This window comes from Alternaria dauci, chromosome 8, assembly GCF_042100115.1.
Source record: "Alternaria dauci strain A2016 chromosome 8, whole genome shotgun sequence".
NCBI classification, from domain to species: Eukaryota; Fungi; Ascomycota; class Dothideomycetes; order Pleosporales; family Pleosporaceae; genus Alternaria; species Alternaria dauci.
Window position 1 is genome coordinate 1,750,295 of NC_091279.1, and position 23,339 is coordinate 1,773,633.

Genomic DNA, 23,339 nt, shown 5'->3' on the forward strand with positions numbered 1-23,339 from the left:
TGGTATATACAATGCTTAACATAGGAGATGGATCGTTTAGTTTCGGGGCTTGGCGACCGGTGTCCATGGAGAGTACTTGGGCTTGACGCTGTCTGCCATTAGCATACCATTGCTCCAAATCGAGTTCTGCAACGCACGTGCTGTAAGGCTTGTATCCTGAACGGCTCCATGTGAGAGTTGGCCTGTGTTCCTTTGGCTCCCAGACGCGGACCTCACGCTGCAGAAGCTTGTCTGTGGCTGGTGACTTGTCGACCATGTATGACATCCAGGCGTGCCATCCGGGCTCGATCTGGGAACTGCCACAACGTCAGCTCTGCTCTGCGCCCCGTTGCTCAATATAACGTACGGATCGAATTCCTTGTCCTTGTAGTCGACCCAGCGGGTTCGGACTGTACCGGTCAGACGCAAGCCTTGATCTCCGAGATTCCTGATTCTTACGGGGAAGTTCCTCCTCCAAGTTCTCAAAGTACTTGTTGCCGTACTTGTCCTGGCCGATTAGGGTTCCGGCTTTGGTATCACCTGTGCCATATTAACTTCTCCCGTATCCTGCCTGCATATTCGTATCCGAGCGTACCGATGTTCTACACGTGCGGGCGACTCGATCAGCCTATCTGCGATTCAAGGTGAGGGCGCGGGGATGTGAGCGTACCGCCATTTGGTGGGCAAAGTCCTGCGGACGCGTTAGCATTGCAAGGCCAATTCACACAGCAACTGAAGTGTACCTTGAGGCCGATTCGGCGCAGGTTGCGGAACGTTCTCATAAGCGTAGACATGGCGGCGGTTGGTCTGTTCAGCGTCCGTGGTGCTCGTCGGATGTTGCTGCTTCGCGATTGACGGTGCCAAGCCCCGCTTTCACGCTTTACCCAAACGCGCTAGCTTGAAAGCCATCCTTGTCGCCCAACCCCCAAAGTGCATCAAAACTTCAGGAGTCGAAGCACATACCAGCAGTCGGCGTCATATCAAATCAAAGGACCAATATGATAATACGGAGCTTATTACGTGCCCAGGCTCCAAAAATCGCGGGGAAGAGAACTTTCCGCATCCCCACTCGGACATTCAGAACAACGAGAAGATATTCGACTTCGAGTGCTGAGATGGCGTCACCAATTCCTCAGAGTCAAGCGTCTATGCTTGCGACGATAACAACAGATCTGGATAAGATAGCGCCGCGATTCGAAATCCAGCCAGATCAGATTGAGATTATCCAGACGCCCGCTGAGTTCTATCAAACATTAAAGGTAGGTCGGTCTTCATTGTTGTGCCCTTTCTAGTATCCGTAACAGATGAACCACTTTCTGTTTTTATTATGCCGTCTCTGGGGAAAGAGACGCTCATAGTTGCTCTTCATCTCCGTTCGTCACAGGCACCGCTGTGGTAGCATCACTCCATCCTGTGATGTGTTCTGCTTTTGTATCTGAATCTGCTCTTTGCCCTTCTGTACTTTGTTTGGGAACAGCGAGTCGATGCATCATCGTCATTGGACGACTCATCCTCCAGGCCATTTAGGCAAGCGCACTCACAGCGACCACATCTTATCCTAACATACACCAGGACAAAATCTCAAAAGCTCAACACCGCATCTATCTATCAACCCTCTACATCGGCAAAACCGAACACGAACTAATCTCCACAATCCGTGATGCTCTCAAACGCAATCCAGACCTCAAGGTTTCTTTTCTCACGGACGCTCTCCGTGGAACCAGAGAGACACCAAGCCCTTCAACCGCCTCTCTCATGACACCTCTCATCTCAGAATTTGGGCCAGACCGTGTAGAAGTCCGCATGTACCATACGCCCAACCTAACCGGTCTTCGAAAGAAGTACATCCCTAAACGCATCAACGAAGGCTGGGGTTTACAACACATGAAGTTATACGGTGTCGATGACGAGATCATCATGTCTGGAGCCAATCTGAGTGAAGACTACTTTACGAATCGACAGGATCGGTATCACCTATTCCGATCGAAAGATCTCACAGACTACTTCAAAAGGATACACGATGGTGTTGCGAAATTGAGTTTCGACATCCAGCCCAGCACCCAAGAAGGAAGCGGAGGCTACAACATGTCGTGGCCAACAACAAACGCCGCACCCTCACCCCTGGACTCACCATCAAACTTCAAATCCGCCGCAGAGAAACACCTTGCCCACCTGCTCGTCCCATCAAACTCTCCCGCCGCCCTCCCTTCATCATCCCCCTCAAAAACAGCAATCTACCCCATCCTCTCCCTTGTGCCCCTCCTCCCGTCCTCGACCGAACTGCCCGCCCTCACCAAAATCCTAACGCACCTCACTGCCCCTCCCCTCCAAAACTCCTCCTGGACCTTTACAGCCGGCTACTTCAACATGACCCCCTCATTCCGCCGCCTCCTCCTCTCGACCCGTCCCTCCTCTGGCACCGTACTCACCGCGCACCCCCACGCCAACGGCTTCTACGGCTCAAAAGGTGTAAGCGGCATGTTGCCAGACGCATACACACATCTTGCCAAATCATTCCTTCGAAAAGTCAAACACGAGGGTTTAGCCGACAGTATCGTGCTTAAAGAGTGGAAGAAAGGTATGGTGGGGCAGGAAGGCGGGTGGACGTATCACGCCAAGGGGTTGTGGGTCACTTTCCCTTCTTCTTCCTCGTCTTCTTCTGAGGCGGAGAAGGAAGATCCTAGTTTGACGGTTATTGGAAGCAGTAACTATACGAAACGCTCTTATGAGCTTGACTTGGAGGCCAATGTTGTTATTGCGACGTCTGATCCCGGGTTGAGGAGGAGGCTGGGCGAGGAAGTCAAGTGGTTGGGTGAACATGCGAAGCAAGTCGATGAGCAAGAGTTTGAGAAGCCGGAGAGGAAGGTTGGGATGAATGTTCGGATGGCCATGTGGGCTGTTAGGGTGTTGGGTGGAGCGTTGTGAGAGAGGGATTTGGGTTTGTGCAGATAGAAGGGCATAGACTGCGGTGTAATATATGTATCAACAACCATCAAGAACGTACCACTAAATCTGTATCCATCACGGTGCAAGGAAAGAGCACTTGTGTAACATTGTACCTTTTGTTCGATTCTACATTAGGAAATACTACGTAAAAGTGTGTTGGGTATATATGCAGAAGAAAGTAAGGGGAAAACAAATCGAGTGTTTAGCTTGCGCTGCCGGATCTCTTGTATCTTTGACTCCAAGAAATCGAACTACCAAGGATTTTTTCTAATGTATCTCTCTACTCAGAGACTGGTCCATCTTGTTCAAGTGTAGACCAACAATTCCGAGTCGCTCGCCAGATCACCAGTCCACGATCGCCGACAACGCGGCTGATGGTATTCCAAACGCCATCGTCGGCGAAATCCATATCGTCAAGGTTGAGATGCTGGCGGTAGTTCCAGACTTCCTGTAAAGAGACTTCTTTTGATGTGTTGGGGCTCTGATATGGTATCAAAGCATGTGCTGATCGTGGTGCTACCACGTAAACGGCGCTACGATCGACCTTTGGTGGTTTCCGTGTCCGGCAAAGTGGTAGTGCTTCTTTGACCTTCTCGATCATTGTTTCGGCTGGACAGCCCATCAGGTCTACAGTCTGCAGTTCCTCGTTTTTGCCGTTCAGCAACCAAGTCGGAGGGCTGTAGGTCTTCCACCAGAACGCATGAGAAACTGGCTCGTTCGTTTTGGCAATGTTCATTTGGACTGGGACGATACCACCTTGGTGGTACACGCCCATCAAGATACCGAAAGCAACGTTAAAAACGACCCAAATAACAATCCAACTTTTCCTGATCCGCGGAGTAGGTATGCGTATCGAGGATAGTATTAGTGGCACCGCGGGCAGTAAAAATCGTGCTTCCTGGTGCGGGAAGATGCTGAGAAGGGCAACACCGGAAATAGCGGAGACGAGAATCATAGAGATATGCGCCCTGCGCAGGAAGAACAGAAATGGCGTCGCCGGTCCGAGGAGTTGAGGAAGATTGACGAGGAAATGCTGGTATCGTGGGTGTATGCCATGCTGGGCAAGGTTTGCGGAATCGGAGTTGTAGCGGAAGTTGTTGAAGGGCGTAATAACAGGCGCTTTGAAGGCTTTTGAAAAGGCAAACTCGCCAGGGGTATAAAACGCCGTATCCACGCAGATAGCAAGCAAAGCTGTGAAGAGAGCGAATGTAGCCAGAAAGATTAAAGAAAATGGTCTGTCGATGTCAGTGTAAGTCGAGAAGACGACAATGACCGAGTTTGACTTACTTGCGCTGGAAGTGAGGTAGCAAGGTTGTCGCAGGAAGAAGCAAGAATGCCGGAAAGGTAATGCGATTGAAGATGCCCACGATAACCATGAAGCCGAGAATGGACGAAGCCAGGATGCCGGAGCGCTTCTGCACCTTGCGTTAGCCGCATGTCCTAGATCGGCAAGTAGACCGAATTAGACCTACCTTATCGTCTGTTATTCTCTGGATCAACACCAGGCTCCAGAGCACCAGCAGCGTTTCGAGGCTGTTGGAGAAGGTATGTGTCTGGAACGTCCAAGTCACATAAGAAGACGCAACGAGCATGACGGCAACGCGACGTGCGCGCGGCGAAGCGACCAGCTCATGGATGGCCCAGTCCTCCATGACGACGCTCAGCAACAGCATGAGTACGCGCAGTGTCCAGTATACGACCGACGGCGAGACATCATAGCCGAAACCCTCCGACAGCCAGCGCAAGATGTACATGGGCCAGCCATATGCCAGCCATAGCGGGAAAGTACTGCGGATGGGGTTCTCAGAGGTGAATTCCCAGGTTTTGTGGACAGGGTAGGAGAAGACGCGTCCTGGGAACAAGTTAGTCGTGGTGGCGGAAAGACAGGCAGACAGAGTCGCGACATACCGGCGATGACCTCGGGGCCCTGGAAGTTCTCGTCTGGGTGCAGGTAGCTCGGCGACAGGGCAAAGTAGATGCGCACAAGGATTAGAAAGAAGTAGACTCTCCGCCACATGATGGTGAAAGTTGAGGTGCGCGGTTGGAGAGAATGGCGGGGTTGCGCGGGCGCATATCTGTTTTTTGTTGTTGGTGTTGTGTGTTTGTTTGCACAAAGTGAGGCCAGCGAGCGTTTTAGTGCTGGCCTACGTCAAACATTGAGTTGCACGCGGATAGGGGGGCCGATTATCAATAGCGAATGGTGGGTAGAGTTTCGCGACTCGTGCACGGCGATGATCTGCGAACTACATCTGGCGGAAGCCCATGGTTGATATATCGGCCGTTTATCATGCGGCCTGATCAGATGCGATGTGGCAGCAACCGATCATGTCTCGGGCTCGCCCACGCCAGGGCTGTCTGGGCTCTAGGCTGCCGCTGCGGATCCGCTATGGAGGCTGAAAGGTCACGTGGCGGAACATCACTCGAGTACGTACCTGTCTGGAGATGTGCGTGGGGACTGTGTCTCGAGTCCACGGCATACAGGCACATCTGTCATTTCAGGGCTGGCACATGATGAATCAGAGTATTCTGCTACTTCACAACGCTTCCATCTCTACTCGTCGCTGGCATACTCGGGTCGTGCATAGGAACTTGGTTGCCATATGTTACTCACTTACAGCCAACGAGTACCAATACCAACGACAGATACTCGGTGCGCGCAATTAGCCTTAGGCATCGACTCGAGTGACTGCAAGTCCATGTCGCATTCTGGGACCTTCTGCCGGCCCAAGTGCGGCGTACAGTCATCCTCGTGCTACTCGCCCGCGGGGGTCCGCCATAGTTCGTTCTTGTTGCGCAAACATGGTACAGTCTGCTGGTCCACAAACGACCGCGCGAATTCACAGCGCCTTTCATCGCCCGCTTAGTAGCAAAGCGCGTATGCCTAACAAAGCCGTCTGCGACTGTAGACAAACCGTGGTTCTCGCGTGCATTCGCGGCTCTCTTTGACGATTGTAGCCTTGCGCCTTGCCCAATTGGTTGTTGCGCTTGGCACGCCCGAGCTTAGCTTCATTGTTGGTGTGTAGCGGAGCTGCTCGCCCGCGGTTGCCTTTCTCACCCACCAGCGCGCAAACGTGAAAGCACAACGCCTGTGCATATATAACTCCTCACTTCCCGGGCCCGCACACTCTCCCCCAACACACCTTTTGTATCTTCATCTGCGCCTGCCGATCCAGTCCATCCGCTCGACTCCATCGACAGCTTACCCCACTTCTACAACCACCTTAATACCACATACACTAGCTACCGCAATGGCTACCACTACTCCCGAGGGCGTCAAGCTCATCAGCATCACCACCTCCGATGGTGTCGAGATGAAGGTCGAGCGCCCCGTCGCTGAGCGCTCCATCCTCATCAAGAACTTGCTCGAGGACCTCGGTGGTGAATCCGAGGAGTCCATTCCCATCCCTAACGTATGTCCTCCCCGCGGGATCCTTTGAGAACGCTTACTAACAAGTCGCAGGTCAACGAGGCAGTCATGAAGAAGGTTGTCGAGTGGTGCGGCCACCACAAGAACGACCCTCCCGCCACCCAGGACGACGATTCCGACTCGCGCAAGAAGTCCACCGACATCGACGAGTGGGACCAGAAGTTTATGCAGGTCGACCAGGAGATGCTCTTCGAGATCATCCTCGCAGCCAACTACCTGGACATCAAGGCTCTTCTTGACGTAGGGTGCAAGACTGTCGCGAACATGATCAAGGGCAAGTCCCCCGACGAGATCCGCAAGACCTTCAACATCCAGAACGACTTCACCCCCGAGGAGGAGGAGCAGATCCGCCGCGAGAACGAGTGGGCCGAGGACCGCTAAAGACATGCGCCTTCTCTCGCTCGACCTCTCTCTGTACGTTTATATCGCACAGGTTTATGGACTGCGGATATTTTGATGGGTTTTGTCTCCGGCGCAGCGGAGTTCATGGGTGTGATATTTTGGCAAACGCATGATGCTGCAGCTGTCCCTGGTACAGGACTAGTGGACGCCAGCAGGTTACGAGCATCACGGTGGCTTAACTGTACGGTGCAATCAATACGTCTGTTTGCAACCTATTGCAGGTATCCCAATCAAAATATGAAATTCGCTGTCCGCTTCCTAACTGTCGTGACTGTGCATGTTGCACCGGCTCCACCAATGACGTGATTTGCGACACTGTGAATTTGCGTGTCGCATTACAGCGAATATTCAGCTCTGTTCTGGTCACAACGATTGATGATCACACAACGGAAGCTGGGTAGAATGGCATGTTGAACTGATCATCATTTCGAGTTGAGCTTATTCTTCTATACATTTTCGTAGCCTACGCTCGAGCTACATTTCCCAAACGCCAAATAGTAATCATGGCTGCCTCCAAAAGACGCCTCTGAAATGATCTTCATGCTCTACCACCCCCTCTTGGCAAGCTTCTCCTCCTCGCCCATTGTACCACAGTTGATACCAACCATGGCCTCACCCAAATCCATGCTGACTTCCATCAGCACCTTGGGGTCCTTGTAATGCGTAACAGCCTGGACAATGGCCTTTGCCCTCTTGGCCGCATCTCCAGACTTGAAGATACCGCTACCGACAAAGACACCATCGCAACCCAACTGCATCATCAACGCAGCATCAGCAGGCGTCGCAACACCACCCGCAGCAAAGTTGACCACAGGCAGACGACCCAGCTTAGCCGTCTCCTTGAGCAGCGCATAGTCGACCTGGAGTTCCTTTGCGTAGACGCGGAGCTCCTCCTCAGACATGCTCTTTGCGCGAGCAATCTCGCTGTTCACGGTACGCATGTGGCGGACGGCCTCGATGACGTCTCCCGTTCCGGCTTCGCCCTTTGTGCGGATCATGGCTGCGCCTTCGGAGATGCGGCGGAGGGCTTCGCCGAGGCCCCGGCAGCCGCAGACAAAGGGGATGCGGAAGGGGTGCTTGGAGACGTGGTGGACGGCGTCGGCTGGGGTCAGGACTTCGGATTCGTCAATGTAGTCGACGCCTAGGGCTTCGAGGATCTGTCCATGAGATGAGGCGTTAGCGAACGGTTCCTCGAATACTCAAAGTGCGGATCCGCCGCCTCGAGACATGGAAGAGTTGGAAAGTTGGAAAGACGTACCTGGCATTCGACAAAGTGTCCGATTCGCGCCTTGGCCATGACGGGGATGGTGACTGTGTCCATGATCTCCTTGATCATCTTGGGGTCGCTCATACGCGCGACGCCACCCTGGGATCGAATGTCTGCGGGCACGCGCTCGAGGGCCATGACAGCTGAAGCACCAGCTTCTTCTGCTATCCGCGCCTGTAGGAGAGGACATTGGTTAGCAATTGGTCTTGTTGCTCGAATCGAATTACTTAGGTGCCAGCATTCGAGAGACTCACTTGCTCGGCGTTGACAACGTCCATGATGACTCCGCCCTTCAACATGCGTGCCAGACCGGCCTTGACGGCAAAGTTGTTCTCGCCATCCTGTGCACCGTGGCCGTTCGTGGTGGGGAGTTCAGTTGCCATTGTGACGTGTTGTGTTGTAAATGAAGTGATGTGGAAATAATGTGAGGTAGGGTCAGTCAATTAGTAGTAACGTAGAGTAGAGTGGTATCACAGACGATGAAGAATTAAAGTCAAAGTAAGAGAACACGAGGTGAGATCGTGAGTCAAAGTCAAACGCGATGTATTACCTGTACATGTACCCGCGGCATCGTAATATTTTTTTGCCTGTCTAAGGTCCCTACATCCCGCCCTTCGCAGCTCGGAGGTTGCCCCGCCATGGTCCGCGGCGGCGCGACAACGTCTAGACCCCGCTGCGCGCCTTTTGACACATGCGATGCCTGTACGCCAATCAGCCGTCGGGAAAGTGCGTACTAGGGCCGTGAATTGCCGTCGCTTAGTCAGATGATTTGTATGGTTTCATTTGGTCTGCAGTGGCCGTTGCTGAGATAGGTACAAGTTGAACCGTCATCTGATGTTATTTCGGGCCGAGTGGGGGCAATGGCTCATCCTGGACCCTGAGAGAACACTGGAGACGCTGGTAACGCCAGGCTCCATGCATGCTGCTGTATACACTACTAACGCTGTAAGTATGCCAATGCCGTGCCAATCCCGAAGACTCCCTTGATGCTGGCACCCTAATTCTCTAGTATGGCGCCGTCTCGCGCTTCAACCACTCCAGTGTCAAAGAGTCATTCTCGAAGAACTTGCTCGTCTTCTCGTAGACCTCCTTGTGGTATTCGTTGATGAAAGTCTTCTCGTCTTCTGTAAGCAGGCTCATGTCGACGAGGTTCCTGCAGTGTGGAGTCATTGTTACATGCTCAAAACCCAGATATGGCTTATCGCCAAACTTGTGCTTCGTCTCAACTTCGCGGACCATGACCATATTCTCGATGCGGATACCAAACTTGCCGTCTTCATAGTAACCAGGCTCATCAGAAACCACATTTCCTACGGCTAACGAGACCTCAGAGTACTGGACCCTGGTGCCGATGCCGATTGGGCCTTCGTGTACGTTGAGGAAGGATCCTACACCGTGTCCGGTGCCGTGACGATAGTCGAGACCCTCTGCCCACAGGAACTGGCGAGCCAATGCGTCTAACGCGAAACCAGTTGTGCCCTTGGGGAACTTGACACGCTCAAGAGCCATGTTACCCTTCAGAACGAGCGTGTACGCTTTACGCTCCATCTCGGTCGGCTCAGTGAAGTGCAGGGTCCGTGTCGTGTCAGTGGTGCCGTCCCGGTATTGCGCGCCAGAATCGCACAGGTAGATAGCTTTAGGGTCGATGACGGCGCACTCACCCTTTTCCGGCTTGTAGTGGATGACAGCTGCGTTCGGGCCGGTGGACGAAATGGTGTCAAAAGAGAGACCCATGAACATATCGTGCTTCTTGCGAATCTCCTCCAGCTTATCAGCACCGTCAACCTCGTCCAGTGTGGCCTTCTTGTTGATGAGCTGATCCTCCAGCCAAGCAAAGTACTCGCTCAATGCAGCTCCGTCGCGGATATGACATTGTCGCATGCCTTCTAGTTCGACCTCATTCTTGACCGCCTTTGCATCTCCGACCGGGCTGCGGGTTTCTTCGACCTTTTCGTCACCACCAAGAGCCTTGTTGAGAGCCCACGATGCTCGGTTTGAAGTCAAGAACTTCTTTTGTGCGTCCACCTTGTCGCTTGCCGCGAACAGCTCCTGGCTCAGCGCTGTAACGTCTCCAAAGATGGCCTCGTATGGTCGGATCGTGACCTTGTCGCCCAAGTGCTTCTTAACATCTTCGGGTAACTTGCTTTCGTCGACGTAAAGGGTGGCTGCGGTGGACGTGACAACGGCGTAGGAGAAGAAGACGGGGTTGTACGGGATGCTGGATCTTGTCAGTAGTGTATCCTGATATGGGGACAGAGTCCATACTCGCTGCCGCGGAGGTTGAAGAGCCAGGCGACTTCGTCCAGCATGGATACGACGAAGCCTAGACTCTTCTTCTTCTCCAGCTCCTTGCGCAGATCCTCAATCTTGTCTTCGAAGCTCTTACCAGAGTACTTCTCGGGCTGAGTGATGACCTTCTCGCTCGGCCGCGCTGGCCTTTGGTCCCCCCACACCAAGTCTACCAGGTTGTCGTCGATGGCCTTGTACTCGCCGCCCTTCTTCTTGATCTTCTCCGCGAGCTTGCGGGCATCTGCTGCAGTGACCACGCTTGGGTCGACACCGACGACCTTGCCCCCTTCGGCCTGGTCTGCGGTCCACTCTTGGATAGTAGGTACATCCTGTATGCCTTGCTTCAGGAGCTCCCAATTGCTGTCGAGCTGCTTCTCGGCCTGGTTGAAGTAGCGTCCGTCGGTGGAGAGGGCGGCCTTGTCGTGTGTAATGACTGCATATCCAGCAGAGCCGGTAAAGCCACTGATGTATGCTAGGTGGTGTCAACGGGTGCGATGCGATAGGTAGCGGGGGCCTGACCTCGTCGTGCGTCACATGGGGCGATGTACTCGCTCTGGTGGCTGTCCTCGGACGGTACCACTACCACGTGTTAGCCGCCTGTCTGCAAATGTCCAATCGTGGGCGCGCTTACTGTAAATGTCGACATTGCGCTCCTTCATGAGCTTGCGGAGGTCCGCCAGCCGCTGGGTCGTGTCTACTTTGGCCATGTCGATGGCACGCAGGGCAGCAGAGGCGTGGAAAGGTCTGACGGGAAATGAAGGCGTCTTTTTAGCTACATATGCTGCAGCTGTCGCGTGGGAGCGCCCTAGGAAACGCGGGAGGAGCATAAGGTATAGCACTGCTTCGCGCCTACGATCGGTAAATGCACTACACCCCGCCTACACGTCTCCAGCGCCGCACCCATTCCCGCACTAAGCGCAATCGCCCAGGGCTCCAATCAAGCCTTGCCAAGCGCAAGAACTCTCACGCTCAGGCACCAAGGGGTGGCAGATGTGTATTTAGGCTAGCATCAAGTCCCTCCAGGTCTGACAGCTCATAGCATGGGCTCACATGGTCGTGGGTTGCTATTAGTTTTGCCCCACCCTACGTGAACGGTAGAGGCGACTTCGCGCGGGCTCACCCCAAGCCCTGGTCCTGCACCTCTACATTTCTGCGCCGCCTAGAGCAGCCTGTCTTCTCAACCTCAGAACAACAGCGAGTCATGTCGCCTGCGTAGAGGACACAGCGCCGTCGTAGCAGGCAATCACCAAACACGTCCGCAGTCGCCTTTGTGCGTCCGTTTTTCGCGCCTTGCACCTCTCTGGTCGCACCTTCCCACTTTCGGTAATGCTCGACCCGGGTTCTGGGTACCCTACCATCTGACAATATCACTAACAACACCTCGTAGTATAGCGCCTTTATACCAGCTAGTCTCAGCATGGCGAGCAACGGCACTTTTCCTCTGCCCTACGAGGAGATCGAGCGCCTAGTAAAGTCCATATATGAGCCTGGCCAAGCAAAGAAGATTGCCGAGACGGAGGCCACCCTTCGTGTTCTCCAGCGCTCACCTCAAGGTTGGGAGATTGCAGATGCTCTCTTGAAAAGCGACAACGAGCAAGTCCGCTTCTTCGGTGCCCTGACTCTCACCGTCAAGCTCAACGCCGATTCGGCTGAGCTGAGCGAAGAGGAATCTCAACAACTGCTCTCAACGCTTATCCACCATCTTGTCTCACGCCCAAGCTCATCTATCGCCACCCGGAAAGTCAGCTCGACTCTGGCACAGTACTTCACCAAGCCCATCTCCGTGTGGACCCATTGTATTAGGGGTCTGGCTGCATCGTTTGCTGTCCAACGTCCAGTTCTGGATGATACCTTAGATGAGCATCCTTCGACATGGGATCTCCTACCTCAATTCTCCGATGAGCAGCTTCTGATCATGCTTGACTTTGCCATGAGTTTAGCTGACGAAGCCAAGAAGCCATCCAATCTCCCAGACCAGAAATCAGCAAAGCGAATGGTAGCTAACGTAGAGAGTGTCGAGATCCTCCTCCATGTAGCGTTCGGCCGTGGTATCAAGTGGTTGTCGGTGTCCATTGACGATCCCAACTACGCAGAATCGGTGCAGCAAGGGGAGAAGATTTGTGTGGCCGCTCTGAAGTGCTTCACAGGATGGATCTTCTATGCCCAATCCGAGTTCAAGGACGACCTCGAAAAGCTCCAACACCTCCGCTCGGTAAACGAGCTCGCTCTGACATGTCTGGAGTATCATGTCGAAGATGCCATGGAGCTGGTGGCTGAAATCCTCGAAAATTATCCTACCTTTTTCGAAGCAAAACATCAGGAAATGTTGTGGTCAGCAATCTCGGGTCCATGGGGTCTAGAGATACTTAAGAACTCTGATGCCGAGACTATTTCCCTCGCCCGGATTATCGTCGCATATGGGCAGATTCTGCTTGACACCAAAGCCATTTACAGTCAGCCAGGAAGTACGCATCATCAGCAGGTCATGTCCTTCTTGCATGATCTTCTCAAGTACCCCGAGCCAGTAGGCGCCGAAGATGAAGTTGCTCCGGTAGTACTTGACTTCTGGAGTAATTATGTCAGCGCCATCGCCGAGGAGACCTTCTTGTATGCTGCAGGAGAGCAACAACCAGACTGGATGGACACTGCAAAAGCCAACGTGCTTCAAGCCGTCTCTGAGCTTGTGCAGAAGATCATCTACCCACCTGCTGACGTCACTGAATCGTGGGACTCTGACGCGAGAAAGACATTCAAAGTCTTCCGCATCGATGTCCGAGACATCATCATGGAGGCATATGAGCCCTTGCGCGACGTGCTCACTGACCAATTCGTCGACTTTGCTCTGCGTGGACTGAGTGCTGGTAACTGGTTGGAGCTCGAGACTGGACTCTTTGGTCTGATCGCCATCGCCGACGCTCTAACTCGAAATTCTGACGACCGTCTGATCAGATTGTTTGAGCAACCAGTTTTCTCAACCATTTCTGATACCCCCGGTGTTCCTGCGATCACTCGAAGGACGGCCGTCGAGCTTGTCGCAGCTCTGAACCATTTCTTCCTTCGTAACCCTCAGTTCCTCCCTCAAGTTCTACCCTTTCTGCTCACCGCTCTTGCTCAGCCAGCTATCGCTCACGGAGCTGCGAAGTCGTTTGCTTCTCTCTGCTCAGAGTGCCGGAAGTCCTTGATTGGAGAATTGCCTTCGTTCTTCCAGATGTACGAGCAATTCCTGACCTATCCGACGGCCGAGGAGTTCACTAAGAGTATGGTCCTGAAAGGTATCGCCGCCATAGTACAAGCTCAACCCACAGAAGAGAAGCAATTTGAAGGCGTACGACAGCTCTTTCAGTACATTACACGCGATGCCATGCAATCACTAAACATCACCAAAGAAGGAGGAGATGCAGAAGTAGGCCAAGTACTTGCTTTGACCACTTTGAAGTGTCTTGCGAGCGTCGGAAAGTCAATGCAAGCCTCGGACGAAGAAGTGGTGGACCTGGAATCCGACAAGGAGCCTTCCGTGTTCTGGCAGCAAGGGCCTGGCAAAGAGATCCAGAATCAGGTCATCAACCTCATCAACTACATGACTTCAATGTTTCCTAGCAATGACGAAATGATCGAAGCGGCGTGTGGTGTTCTTCGCACAGGGTTCAAGGAAACCGTCTCCGGTCCCTTTGTACTACCACACTCTGCCGCTATCGACTTCATCACCAAGACCACAGTGCAGACGCCGCGATTGCCATTCGTCTTGGAGACAGCTTGCTGCTGGATCTCGTCACACAAGCATCATAAACCGGAAGGCTTTCAAATTCAGGCTCAGCGATTGCTTCAACATGATTTGAGAATCATGCAAGCACTGGAGCATCCACGCAATGACCCTGAAATCGCCGTCGGCTGCATAGAACTTGTTCAGAATTTCATCAACACCGATCCAACAATCATGACACAAGAGTCACCAGAGAATCTATCAGGCATGTTCGGCTTCACGGTTGAGTCTATCAAGTCACCAGAAGTGCTACCAAAACGCGCGGCCGCCAAGCTGTGGAAGGATATTTTCGAATTGGCGGGCAATACTCACAGCCCTCATCAGGCCACGACGCAGGAGATCGTAGCTCACTTTGGTCCAGCAGTGACGCTTGCTCTCATGGCTAACATATGCGGAGAGGTAGACTTCACAAGTCTGGAGCATATCATCGCACCCCTTCGTGCTCTAATAAGAGCCGATAAGAATTCAAGGACATATATCACAAACTCATTGGCAGAGCAGCCGCTTTTGCAGCGCCTTCAGCAAGACCAAGGCGTTCAGGACATGGTGCGCAAGCTCATTGAGAGCATGACCAGGTAAGACTTACTCATGATCGCGAACTGTGGATTTGATGCTGACATACGTACAGAAATGCAAGAAGCGCGACAGCTTTTAAGGAAACCGTCAAAGCTTTCTGGCAGACTTGCAAGCAACTGCAAATGCAACTGCAACCCCAAGCAATGAACCCTGCACATCGTTTCGTCCAAGGCTACCACCAGCCAAATGCATATTGAGCAAAGACACCAAAACCGACATCTTAGAACTCAGCAAACGCTGCCATGGCGAAAGTCAGACCGAAGGACAACTTGAAGGCTACATTGTCGCGCACTAGCGACCGGACGTTCATCGACTTTACCCGGCGCTCCAGGAATGAATACGGTATAACGTGAATACCCCGCGACTCGATGAACTGCCATATGTCAACTTCATTCTCTCGAAAGTTTAAAGCATGGTAAAGGGCGAAGTGTCTTGCATATACCATATAGACCTCCCAGTCCCGCACCCTAGATCTCAGTCGAACTTTCACAAATGGAATGATAAACGTACCTGCAGAGCAAAGATTCCCAATCCAATTAGCACAGCCAGAGGTTTACTGAAGATACTGACTCCCAGCCCTCCAATCACACCCAGAATGCTTCCCATGCTGATTTGACGGGCCGCTTTTGGATTCATGGCACCTGATTGAGTGATGACTGGTGTTCTGGCTTCGGTCGTGTAGTTGCTTCCGAGGTCTTTTGTGATTTTGGTGATGGGATCCGGGCCATCGCATCGTATGGGCTGTGCATTTCGGAACTGATATGCGAGCAAAGGTGTCGACAAGATGAGTGGCGTGCTGAGCATCAAGCCTCTACGAAGACCGGGAAGGATGAAGGACATGTTGGATGCTCGAGTTGATGATCTAGGAGTGTGTGAAACGTGTTGCTGTTGGAGGTACGCGAGGAGTTGCTTTTCGAGAGCCCGGCCGGAGTTCGGGAAGCGGCTGGCGGAGCGAACAGAACGGATCGGTAGGTAGATTTGCGGAGCCGGGATGCGGACAGACAAGCTCGATCTCGTTAACCCAGCAAGTCCCAATGGCGTTGGATACATGAATGCTTGCTCTGAGCAGATGCTGACATTTGGGAAGCTCGCTTTCCGAGGTAGTGATGTCATTGGCTCCATGGCGTTCTTCACTAGACCTTTTCGGGACTAGAGCTTAGACCCTGGGTTTCCCAAGCCGCAAACGTAACGTCGCGTCTCTGGACACCATGTTGGACGCGTGAACTTTCCCCTCCGGCATTGGAATTGCTCGTCATGCTATGAACGCGCTCTGAACTCTTCACAAACTAATCCAGAGGTACACAGGTCACAATGGCGCTTCGAACGGTCCTCCTCACGGTTGCGAACCTCCTCATCCCCGTCGCGATACTGGTCTTCGCGACTGGCTTCTTCCCGTACAAACCCTTCATGCCCGGACTAGCCGAGTATGAAGAGCTTGCATGGTCTGAGAAGATGGGTGAGGACTGGCAGAAGCCACCAGAGGCACCTTTTGACAAGGTCGTCTTCATGGTCGTCGATGCGCTGAGAAGCGACTTTGTGTATGGAGAGGAAAGCGGCATGACTTTTGTGCAGAGGTACGTCTCTTCTCTCGAATCTCGCGCAGAATACCACGACTGATAATTGCTTAGCCTCATACGAGATGGCACTGCGCTTCCGTTCACAGCTCACGCTACCTCTCCCACCATCACCATGCCCCGCGTCAAAGCCATCACCACAGGCTCCATACCCTCCTTCGTAGACGTAATTCTAAACTTCGCCGAATCGGACACCACATCCACACTCGCGACGCAAGACACATGGCTTGCGCAAATAAAGGCAAAGGACTATGACAACGGGAAAGGGAAGCTGATCATGTACGGCGACGACACCTGGTTGAAGCTCTTCCCAAACGTGTTTGAGCGCGCCGATGGAACAAGCAGCTTCTTCGTCTCGGTTAGTCATAAGCGTCCCACTGCTGTACATAGGAGCAATAGAATGTTGATTTTTAAATTCGCAGGATTTCACAGAGGTTGACAACAACGTGACGAGACATGTTCCTAATGAGCTGCTGAATAGTGACTGGAATGCCATGGTTATGCATTACCTGGGGTTAGATCACATTGGGCATAAGGCTGGTCCTAAGAGGTGCATAATCCCAGCAAGCAACTCAAATCGATGCAAGGTACTGATCTATGTCTAGTCCAAATATGGTTCCTAAACAAATCGAGATGGACGGCATCGTTCGCGACATCTACTCGGCCATCGAGAACGAAGACCACCTCTCCAATACCCTGTTTGTACTTTGCGGCGATCACGGCATGAACGATGGCGGTAATCACGGTGGCTCATCGCCGGGCGAAACCTCTCCGGCACTCGTCTTCATGAGCCCGAAGCTCACTAAGGTCACCGAATCTGCTGACAAGCGGAGTCCGATCAAACCGAAGAATGAAGGGGAGTTTGAGTATTACCGGTTGGTTGAACAGAGCGATATTGCTCCGACACTGGCAGGGCTGCTCGGATTCCCCGTTCCGCAGAATAACCTGGGTGTCTTTCTGAAGGAATTCTTGGGTTTCTGGGATAGTCCAGCGGACCGCATGCAACTTCTCTACCGTAATGCTAAGCAGATGAAGAAGATTGTCGAAGCCAAGTATACCAGTCTACGATTCGACGAACAGCCACTGACGAAGGCCGAATTGGGGTTTTCGTGCTTTGAGTCTGGGGAAAGCCGATCGCATCTGTCAGACGGGCAGTTGCTCGCATGTCTCTGGCAAGCAGCTGTTGGCGCGATCAGTAGTGGTACTGATTTTCAAGGCCGGGTTTACGAGTTCATGCACGAAGCCCAGGAGATGATGTCTAGCACAGCTTCAAACTACAACGTCGCTCGCCTCCTGTTGGGAACCGGATCAGCTTTCCTTGTCTGCGCCCTGAGTTATTTCACGCTTCCTGCTTTTCGACCTGCCACGCCGGCTGGCCTTTACTATGGCTTGTCCCTCGTGCTGTACGCGGCACTCATGTTCGCATCCTCGTACGTCGAAGAGGAACAAAACTTCTGGTACTGGGCCACGTCTGGTTGGTTCTTATGTCTTTTCTTGAACAACATGCGGAAGGAGTGGTACAGCAACTGGATTTTCCACCCTGCCATCATGGCACTAGCTATACATAGGATCGTCAGACGATGGAATCAGACCGGGCAGAAGTACGCTGGAGCCGATGACATTGTCAACAGTGGGATCTTCCACGGAAACTCCTCCGTCATCCTCTGGATTTTGATCAGCGCTACGTACATGGACATCACAATCCGGTTAGCCAGACATGTTGCGCGTTCTATTGCGACGTTCGACACAGAACAGAACCACCGCAGTGTGGAGCTTGAATCCACAGATCAACATCGCATGTTTGGAACGATTGCCGTACTGCCGCTATGCGGTACGGCATTGATATTCAAACTTGCCTTTACTGTCAAAGACGCGCCAGAGCTGACCTACGGCCTCAGCGCAGGCTTGGTGGAGAAGGTCGAGATGCTGGAGCTCGTTGGCCTTGCTCGCATGGTATTTGGAGGGTTGCTTCTGAGTGGGACCTGGATCGCTTTCGCCGAGTGGACAAGGTCGCAGCAGAGAAAGAGACGCGGGAAACAGGGCAATGGTCGTATGTTTACAGCCTCTTATATGGGTGTCATCACATTACTAACAGCATCGCAGAACTCGCCGTAGCCTTCTTCGACCTAATGACACTTTTCCTCCTCACGCAAACAAAGGCGCAGAACATACCCCTCTACTTCCTCTTCCGGCTACAATACTTCTTCCTCAGTAGGTCATCACATTCCATACCTAGACCGTATTCCTCCCTTGCTTTCCGATCTCTAGAAGCTAACCCTCACCTCGCAGCCCTCCTCGACCTCACCCCCACAGCCGTAACCATAACAACGCTCCTCCTAACCCAAACATCCTTCTTTGCCCTCGGGAACAGCAATTCAATCTCCTCCATCGACCTCTCAAACTCTTACAACGGCATCTCCGGCTACAACGTCGTAGCTGTTGGTCTTTTAGTTTTCTTATCAAACTGGGCTGGACCCGTGTACTGGTCTCTAGCTGGAATCCTTCTCCTAGGCTCTCACGGTCGCACCGAGCGCTACATTAATACTAACGAACTTCATGTCGCGGACTGGGTAGCTAGGGAACGCGAGTGGTTGAATGAGCTTGCAAGGAAAGAAGAGAAGGGAAGAGAGATAAGGAAGGAGAGGAAGGAGTGGGTGGGACATGTTGCTTTGTTGACGTTCTGGACTGGGGCTATGCTGGGTGCTGTTATGCTGGCTTGCACGGTTTTAAGGCAACATCTTTTTATTTGGACGGTATTCAGTCCGAAGTTTCTGTTTGCCATGGCCTGGGGTTTGGCATGGCATGGTGGGATCACGTTGGGGGTTGGAGGATTGGTTTGGTGGCTGGGTAGCTGGTAGAATGGCTGATGATGTAACGATAGTCGGCCCTAGAACGTATCGCTATATCCATCTGAGAGCATCTCAATCATCCCCGCAAGTCACTCATTCGCTTTCGTCTTCCCACTCATCGTCATCATTCCCTGCATCATTTCCTTCACCCTGCTCTTCTCCTGTGTTCGTGTTCTCTTCTCTCTCCGCAACAACTGCTTCTTCCTCTTCGTTCCCTGCATCCACCCTCCGCCTGAACGCTGCTCTACGTGCTGCTCCAGCCCTAGCCCTCGGTCTCAACGCCCGTCTCAAAACCTGTCCGATCGTCTCGGATTGATGTACGTTACCCTATAACACACCATCCTCGCACGGTTCACGAACGTCGTATGTCGTATTGTTGGCAGGAAGTCTCTCTTTGCAGTACTCGCATTCTGTGTAAGACAGGCTGGACGATGAAGGCAGTTGGGCACAGAATGGGTTTGTCGGTCTAGAAAAGTGTTAGAAAGACAGTCGACCCCAGAAGATATACGTACGCTCGCGATGGCCCAGCAGCACCGATCCTCGTGTCCTCAGTATGACGTATCACTGCTGCCATCTCGGTAGTGGTTGGATCCGGTTTTGTAGTTGTCTCGGTCCCTGTACCATTCAGTCGGCCGCAGTACTCGCATCTCCACCTATCCTGCGCCTTGATGGCTTCTGCAGTGGTGATCTTCTGACCACTCATGTCTCTCTTCATGTACGCATCCTCGCGCCATGTATCTGCCACTGGATTGCGAACGGCGCCCTTTCCACGTTTCTGCGTCGGCGAACCAGGGTCGTGGTAATCTGGTAAGGAGGACTGTAGATGTGGAGATGCGAAGTCAGTGTATAGATTACATGCGTTTCGTACAGGCGCAACTAACCTTCGGAGAGCGGTTTCGATCGTGATCGGGCGTGTGTTCGATTTGATTAGGCAAGGTGGAACTATGCGGTGGGGATGGAGGAGCAGGTTGGCGTGGTTGAGCAGAAGCGAGTTCAGAGGGCGACATGGCTGCGATGCCTGACGATATGGACGAGGTGCGTCTATATGGGTTCGCGCTGTCGAGATGTCAGTTGAACCATCAAAGTTTAGGTGCGTGAGGTCGCAGAAATCTCGCAAAGTCCGTTGTCAGGGATTCGATACGTACGCAGCCTCCTGTACTTCTTCCACGCTCCTTCGTGGAAACTGTCGCCCATCTTGCGGAACTGAACCAGGATCCACGGCAACATTGAGGTTTTCTTGTCTACTACAGTGGGATGCGTCAGTGATCATGGAGCCTCCAAACAGCGCGAGGTACATCATATCTTACCTTGTACTAGTCTCGTCCGCTTCTTGTGACTCGCCGGATGAGTCAACCCAGTCGTCGGAGCTGGTATTACTCATGATATAGTCTTAGTCCAGACAGGTCATAGTCCTATGTAGCGATATGTGGTTGCGGCAGCGGGTGAGGAGGAAGAGAAAACAGACTGTCATTCGTGGAGAAGTCATGTCTACGGATGGGGTGCGACTCCTGCCATTCTTTGTTCACACCTGGGAAAGCGCGTCACGGTGTTTCCAGAGTCTATCCCGAAGGGACCTACTGCACTACTTGTTGCAAAACTTGCAGGGTTTCTTGAGAGAACGTTTTCGTAGCACCCTTGCCGGCACGGCGGTGGTTACCATCCATTTCAACCTATCATTTTAAGATCATTCATAACTGATAACGAGCCATTACAACTCCCTCCACACATGTTATACCCAACTCATAAGCACCTTCTCGCTACATGTACACTAAAAGCAAGACTAGGAAGGTACCAAATGCTCGCAGACGAACGTTTTGACACTGTATGGAGGCTAGTATTGCTCAATACCACTCTTGTTTCGCTCTGCAACTGATTGCAATACCTAAAGTTCGCTGGGATGTAAGCCGGACAAATTTCAGGAAGGCGAAAAGGACCATAATTAGGTGATCAACCCTCATCCTCGCTGCTGTCATCGTCACTCCTTCCATCCAAGTCCAGAAATCCGCCGAAGATGTTTGGTAGTACTGGCGCTGGTGGCGGTAGGGGAAGGGGCATAGGAGCAGCCGCAGGAGCGACAGCGGGATTATCAAGACGAGCGCCTGCTTGCGCAATCAAGTTGTTAAGCTGCGCGTTGGTCAAGTTGTTCTGAGCCCAGTTGCCAGGCTGGTTAGCAATGCGAACTCGCGCATGAGGACAGTCGTCAAGGTGCTGGATGTCGTTGGTGTATTTAACGAGACACACCCAGCAGAAGTGATGGCCGCATTTTGCGCCTAGAAATATTTGTTAGCATCCAGTTTCGCGGCTTGTACATGAGCTCTGTTGACACTTACACTTCACATGGTCGCATCCTCCCTTCTTCTGGAGATTCAAGCCGCAGCTTGGGCATGGCTTGGCTCCCATCTCCTTGACAACACTCATACACAACTCTTCCTCTTCCTTCTTCGCCTGGTCACAGCTGCCTTTTCCGTGCGACTTCCCCGGCCTATTACACTCGAGACAGATCTCATAGTCGCAGTAGGGACATGCAACTAGCTGCATGCCACTCTTCTTGTTCTTGCAATCATCTGCTGAGAAGTACAATCCGCAGTCTGGGGAAAGACAGGCCACGTACGACTCTCCCATAGAGAGAGCATGCTTTGTGACGGCTGTGTCATAGCTATAGCGGGTTAGCATATGGACCAGTCGCATCATGGAGAAATGACTTACTCTTCGAAAGCAGCTGTGCTGACAATGACTGTGAGAGCTGGATAGTCTAGCAGATGGCCGCATTTGGGGAAGGGGCAGCTCAGCTCAGCCTCCCCAAGCTGGCGCTCAGCGACTTTCGTTTTGAGCATCTTTGCAACGCACATGTTGCAGATAGACCGAAGATGTTCACAGGCGTCATCAGGCGCTTTGAACGAACGGGTCGGGACTTTTTCCGTCGCGCAGATCGAACACTCTCGCTTTGCCGGCCGCTCCTTCTTCTTGCGTGCCGGTGCCTTCTCGCGCACCTTTGGTCCTGATTTTGGCTTGACGACCGCGCCAGCCTTGACACGAGCGACGCGTCTAGGGGCAGTTGTGGGAGAGGCATCCGGAGACTCAGCTGAGGCGTGTATGCCATTCGCGCGAGCAGCATAGTTGATGCGGCGCTCCGGCATGGATCGTAGTCGGGTTGATGGGACCATTTTCGTTGTTCTAGCAGTCAGTTGTGGTGAGTATGAGATGTAGTAGACGCGGTATGGGGGATGCAGACAGATATATCTGCTCTACTTTTGGCTATTGTGGCGTGAAAAGTAGTAGAATCGTTTGTTCGACCAGAAGCTCCTATGATGCGACCAGAGACCCAGACTCTTACCCCGCCTGAATGAAATTGAGGCTCTTCGCACGTTTCATTTGACCGTGGCACAGATCTAGATCAACGACAAACGGATAGTGAAGGAATGCTGATAGCGGTAAGTAGGCGATGTGCAGAGCTGCACTGAAGAAATCGAAAGTCTATGCTCAGTATTACATCAAATAGGCAACGGCAGAAGTGAAGGAAAGGATATAGACAAATCAGTCGTGGCACTTTTGTGGAAAGGTTGCTGCTCTGTCTAACCGATCTACTCAACCATGGTTTGGCGATGACCCATGACCGACGAGCCACTCGCAACATCCAAACCCCATATGTTCCATATGTAAAAGAGGCTCTCACAAAGAGACGACCACACATGAAAGAATTTGGTGTGTCCAACCGCCTGAGCACGGTTGTGAAACCAGCTTATCAATGCGAAAGAGAGTATCCCGCAATGCTCAACATATATATGTAGGAAAGTCTGGTTGGCCTCCTAAAAGCCAGTCTTTGGACAAAAACCCAGTATTGCTCTCTGATGAGCTAACATATAAGCAAAGCGTTGTGAAGGGCCTGTGACGTGTTGCCATTTAGCGCTTGAAGCTGGATCAGAGCCGTCGCTCGGTGTCTGGTCCTACATATACGTACTGCTGAATCGTTTCAGTAGCTTCGTGTAAGATCAATTTGACGCTACATGAGGGGTTACAAGTAATGAAAGGGGATCAGATTAGTATGTGACGTCATGCGCTCGGCACATCCCGTGGCACCTGCACGGTACCGGAAACAGCGCGTCGCGCGTAGAGAGGATTCTGCTTCGACCACCACGTCCGCGCCTGCTCGGGCTTCATCCAGCAGCCTCTTGGTTTGACGGAACAGCCTACCTAGTGCATGCAGCTGCCTTATCGCAACGTGACCCGCATCGCGGTCATGGCGGTCACTTGGCTCCCGAAATTTGCATAT

At 52.5% G+C, this 23,339-nt stretch overlaps 10 protein-coding genes across 10 annotated transcripts; 4 read left to right on the forward strand and 6 right to left on the reverse strand.

Moving 5' to 3' along the window:
• Window positions 1-36: 36 nt before the first annotated feature.
• Window positions 37-773, reverse strand: ACET3X_008528 (uncharacterized protein; the record flags this gene model as incomplete). Its single annotated transcript, XM_069454711.1, has 6 exons — window positions 37-88; window positions 138-296; window positions 347-389; window positions 439-519; window positions 646-670; window positions 723-773. The coding sequence occupies 6 exons, from the start codon at window positions 771-773 to the stop codon at window positions 37-39; spliced, it is 411 nt and encodes a 136-aa protein (XP_069304130.1).
• A 354-nt stretch (window positions 774-1,127) lies between these two features.
• Window positions 1,128-2,904, forward strand: ACET3X_008529 (uncharacterized protein; the record flags this gene model as incomplete). The annotated part of the gene is made up of 2 exons (XM_069454712.1): window positions 1,128-1,238; window positions 1,552-2,904. 2 exons carry the CDS (start codon window positions 1,128-1,130, stop codon window positions 2,902-2,904), a joined length of 1,464 nt encoding a protein of 487 aa, XP_069304131.1.
• A 301-nt stretch (window positions 2,905-3,205) lies between these two features.
• Window positions 3,206-4,942, reverse strand: ACET3X_008530 (uncharacterized protein; the record flags this gene model as incomplete). The annotated part of the gene is made up of 4 exons (XM_069454713.1): window positions 3,206-4,160; window positions 4,213-4,340; window positions 4,398-4,777; window positions 4,834-4,942. 4 exons carry the CDS (start codon window positions 4,940-4,942, stop codon window positions 3,206-3,208), a joined length of 1,572 nt encoding a protein of 523 aa, XP_069304132.1.
• A 1,231-nt stretch (window positions 4,943-6,173) lies between these two features.
• Window positions 6,174-6,733, forward strand: ACET3X_008531 (uncharacterized protein; the record flags this gene model as incomplete). Its single annotated transcript, XM_069454714.1, has 2 exons — window positions 6,174-6,335; window positions 6,386-6,733. The coding sequence occupies 2 exons, from the start codon at window positions 6,174-6,176 to the stop codon at window positions 6,731-6,733; spliced, it is 510 nt and encodes a 169-aa protein (XP_069304133.1).
• Window positions 6,734-7,160: 427 nt separating this feature from the next.
• Window positions 7,161-8,569, reverse strand: ACET3X_008532 (uncharacterized protein). Its single transcript, XM_069454715.1, has 3 exons — window positions 8,276-8,569; window positions 8,013-8,195; window positions 7,161-7,911 (listed from the first exon to the last, which is right to left on the reverse strand). The coding sequence occupies exons 1-3, from the start codon at window positions 8,402-8,404 to the stop codon at window positions 7,300-7,302; spliced, it is 924 nt and encodes a 307-aa protein (XP_069304134.1). The 5' UTR covers window positions 8,405-8,569; the 3' UTR covers window positions 7,161-7,299.
• A 457-nt stretch (window positions 8,570-9,026) lies between these two features.
• Window positions 9,027-11,017, reverse strand: ACET3X_008533 (uncharacterized protein; the record flags this gene model as incomplete). The annotated part of the gene is made up of 4 exons (XM_069454717.1): window positions 9,027-10,239; window positions 10,287-10,782; window positions 10,830-10,889; window positions 10,942-11,017. The coding sequence occupies 4 exons, from the start codon at window positions 11,015-11,017 to the stop codon at window positions 9,027-9,029; spliced, it is 1,845 nt and encodes a 614-aa protein (XP_069304135.1).
• Window positions 11,018-11,727: 710 nt separating this feature from the next.
• Window positions 11,728-14,843, forward strand: ACET3X_008534 (uncharacterized protein; the record flags this gene model as incomplete). The annotated part of the gene is made up of 2 exons (XM_069454718.1): window positions 11,728-14,645; window positions 14,699-14,843. The coding sequence occupies 2 exons, from the start codon at window positions 11,728-11,730 to the stop codon at window positions 14,841-14,843; spliced, it is 3,063 nt and encodes a 1,020-aa protein (XP_069304136.1).
• Window positions 14,844-14,866: 23 nt separating this feature from the next.
• Window positions 14,867-15,486, reverse strand: ACET3X_008535 (uncharacterized protein; the record flags this gene model as incomplete). Its single annotated transcript, XM_069454719.1, has 2 exons — window positions 14,867-15,019; window positions 15,157-15,486. The coding sequence occupies 2 exons, from the start codon at window positions 15,484-15,486 to the stop codon at window positions 14,867-14,869; spliced, it is 483 nt and encodes a 160-aa protein (XP_069304137.1).
• A 471-nt stretch (window positions 15,487-15,957) lies between these two features.
• On the forward strand, window positions 15,958-19,078 carry ACET3X_008536 (uncharacterized protein; the record flags this gene model as incomplete). The annotated part of the gene is made up of 6 exons (XM_069454720.1): window positions 15,958-16,220; window positions 16,275-16,578; window positions 16,643-16,770; window positions 16,826-18,270; window positions 18,324-18,431; window positions 18,510-19,078. 6 exons carry the CDS (start codon window positions 15,958-15,960, stop codon window positions 19,076-19,078), a joined length of 2,817 nt encoding a protein of 938 aa, XP_069304138.1.
• A 1,938-nt stretch (window positions 19,079-21,016) lies between these two features.
• Window positions 21,017-22,233, reverse strand: ACET3X_008537 (uncharacterized protein; the record flags this gene model as incomplete). The annotated part of the gene is made up of 3 exons (XM_069454721.1): window positions 21,017-21,339; window positions 21,400-21,725; window positions 21,776-22,233. The coding sequence occupies 3 exons, from the start codon at window positions 22,231-22,233 to the stop codon at window positions 21,017-21,019; spliced, it is 1,107 nt and encodes a 368-aa protein (XP_069304139.1).
• Window positions 22,234-23,339: the final 1,106 nt, after the last annotated feature.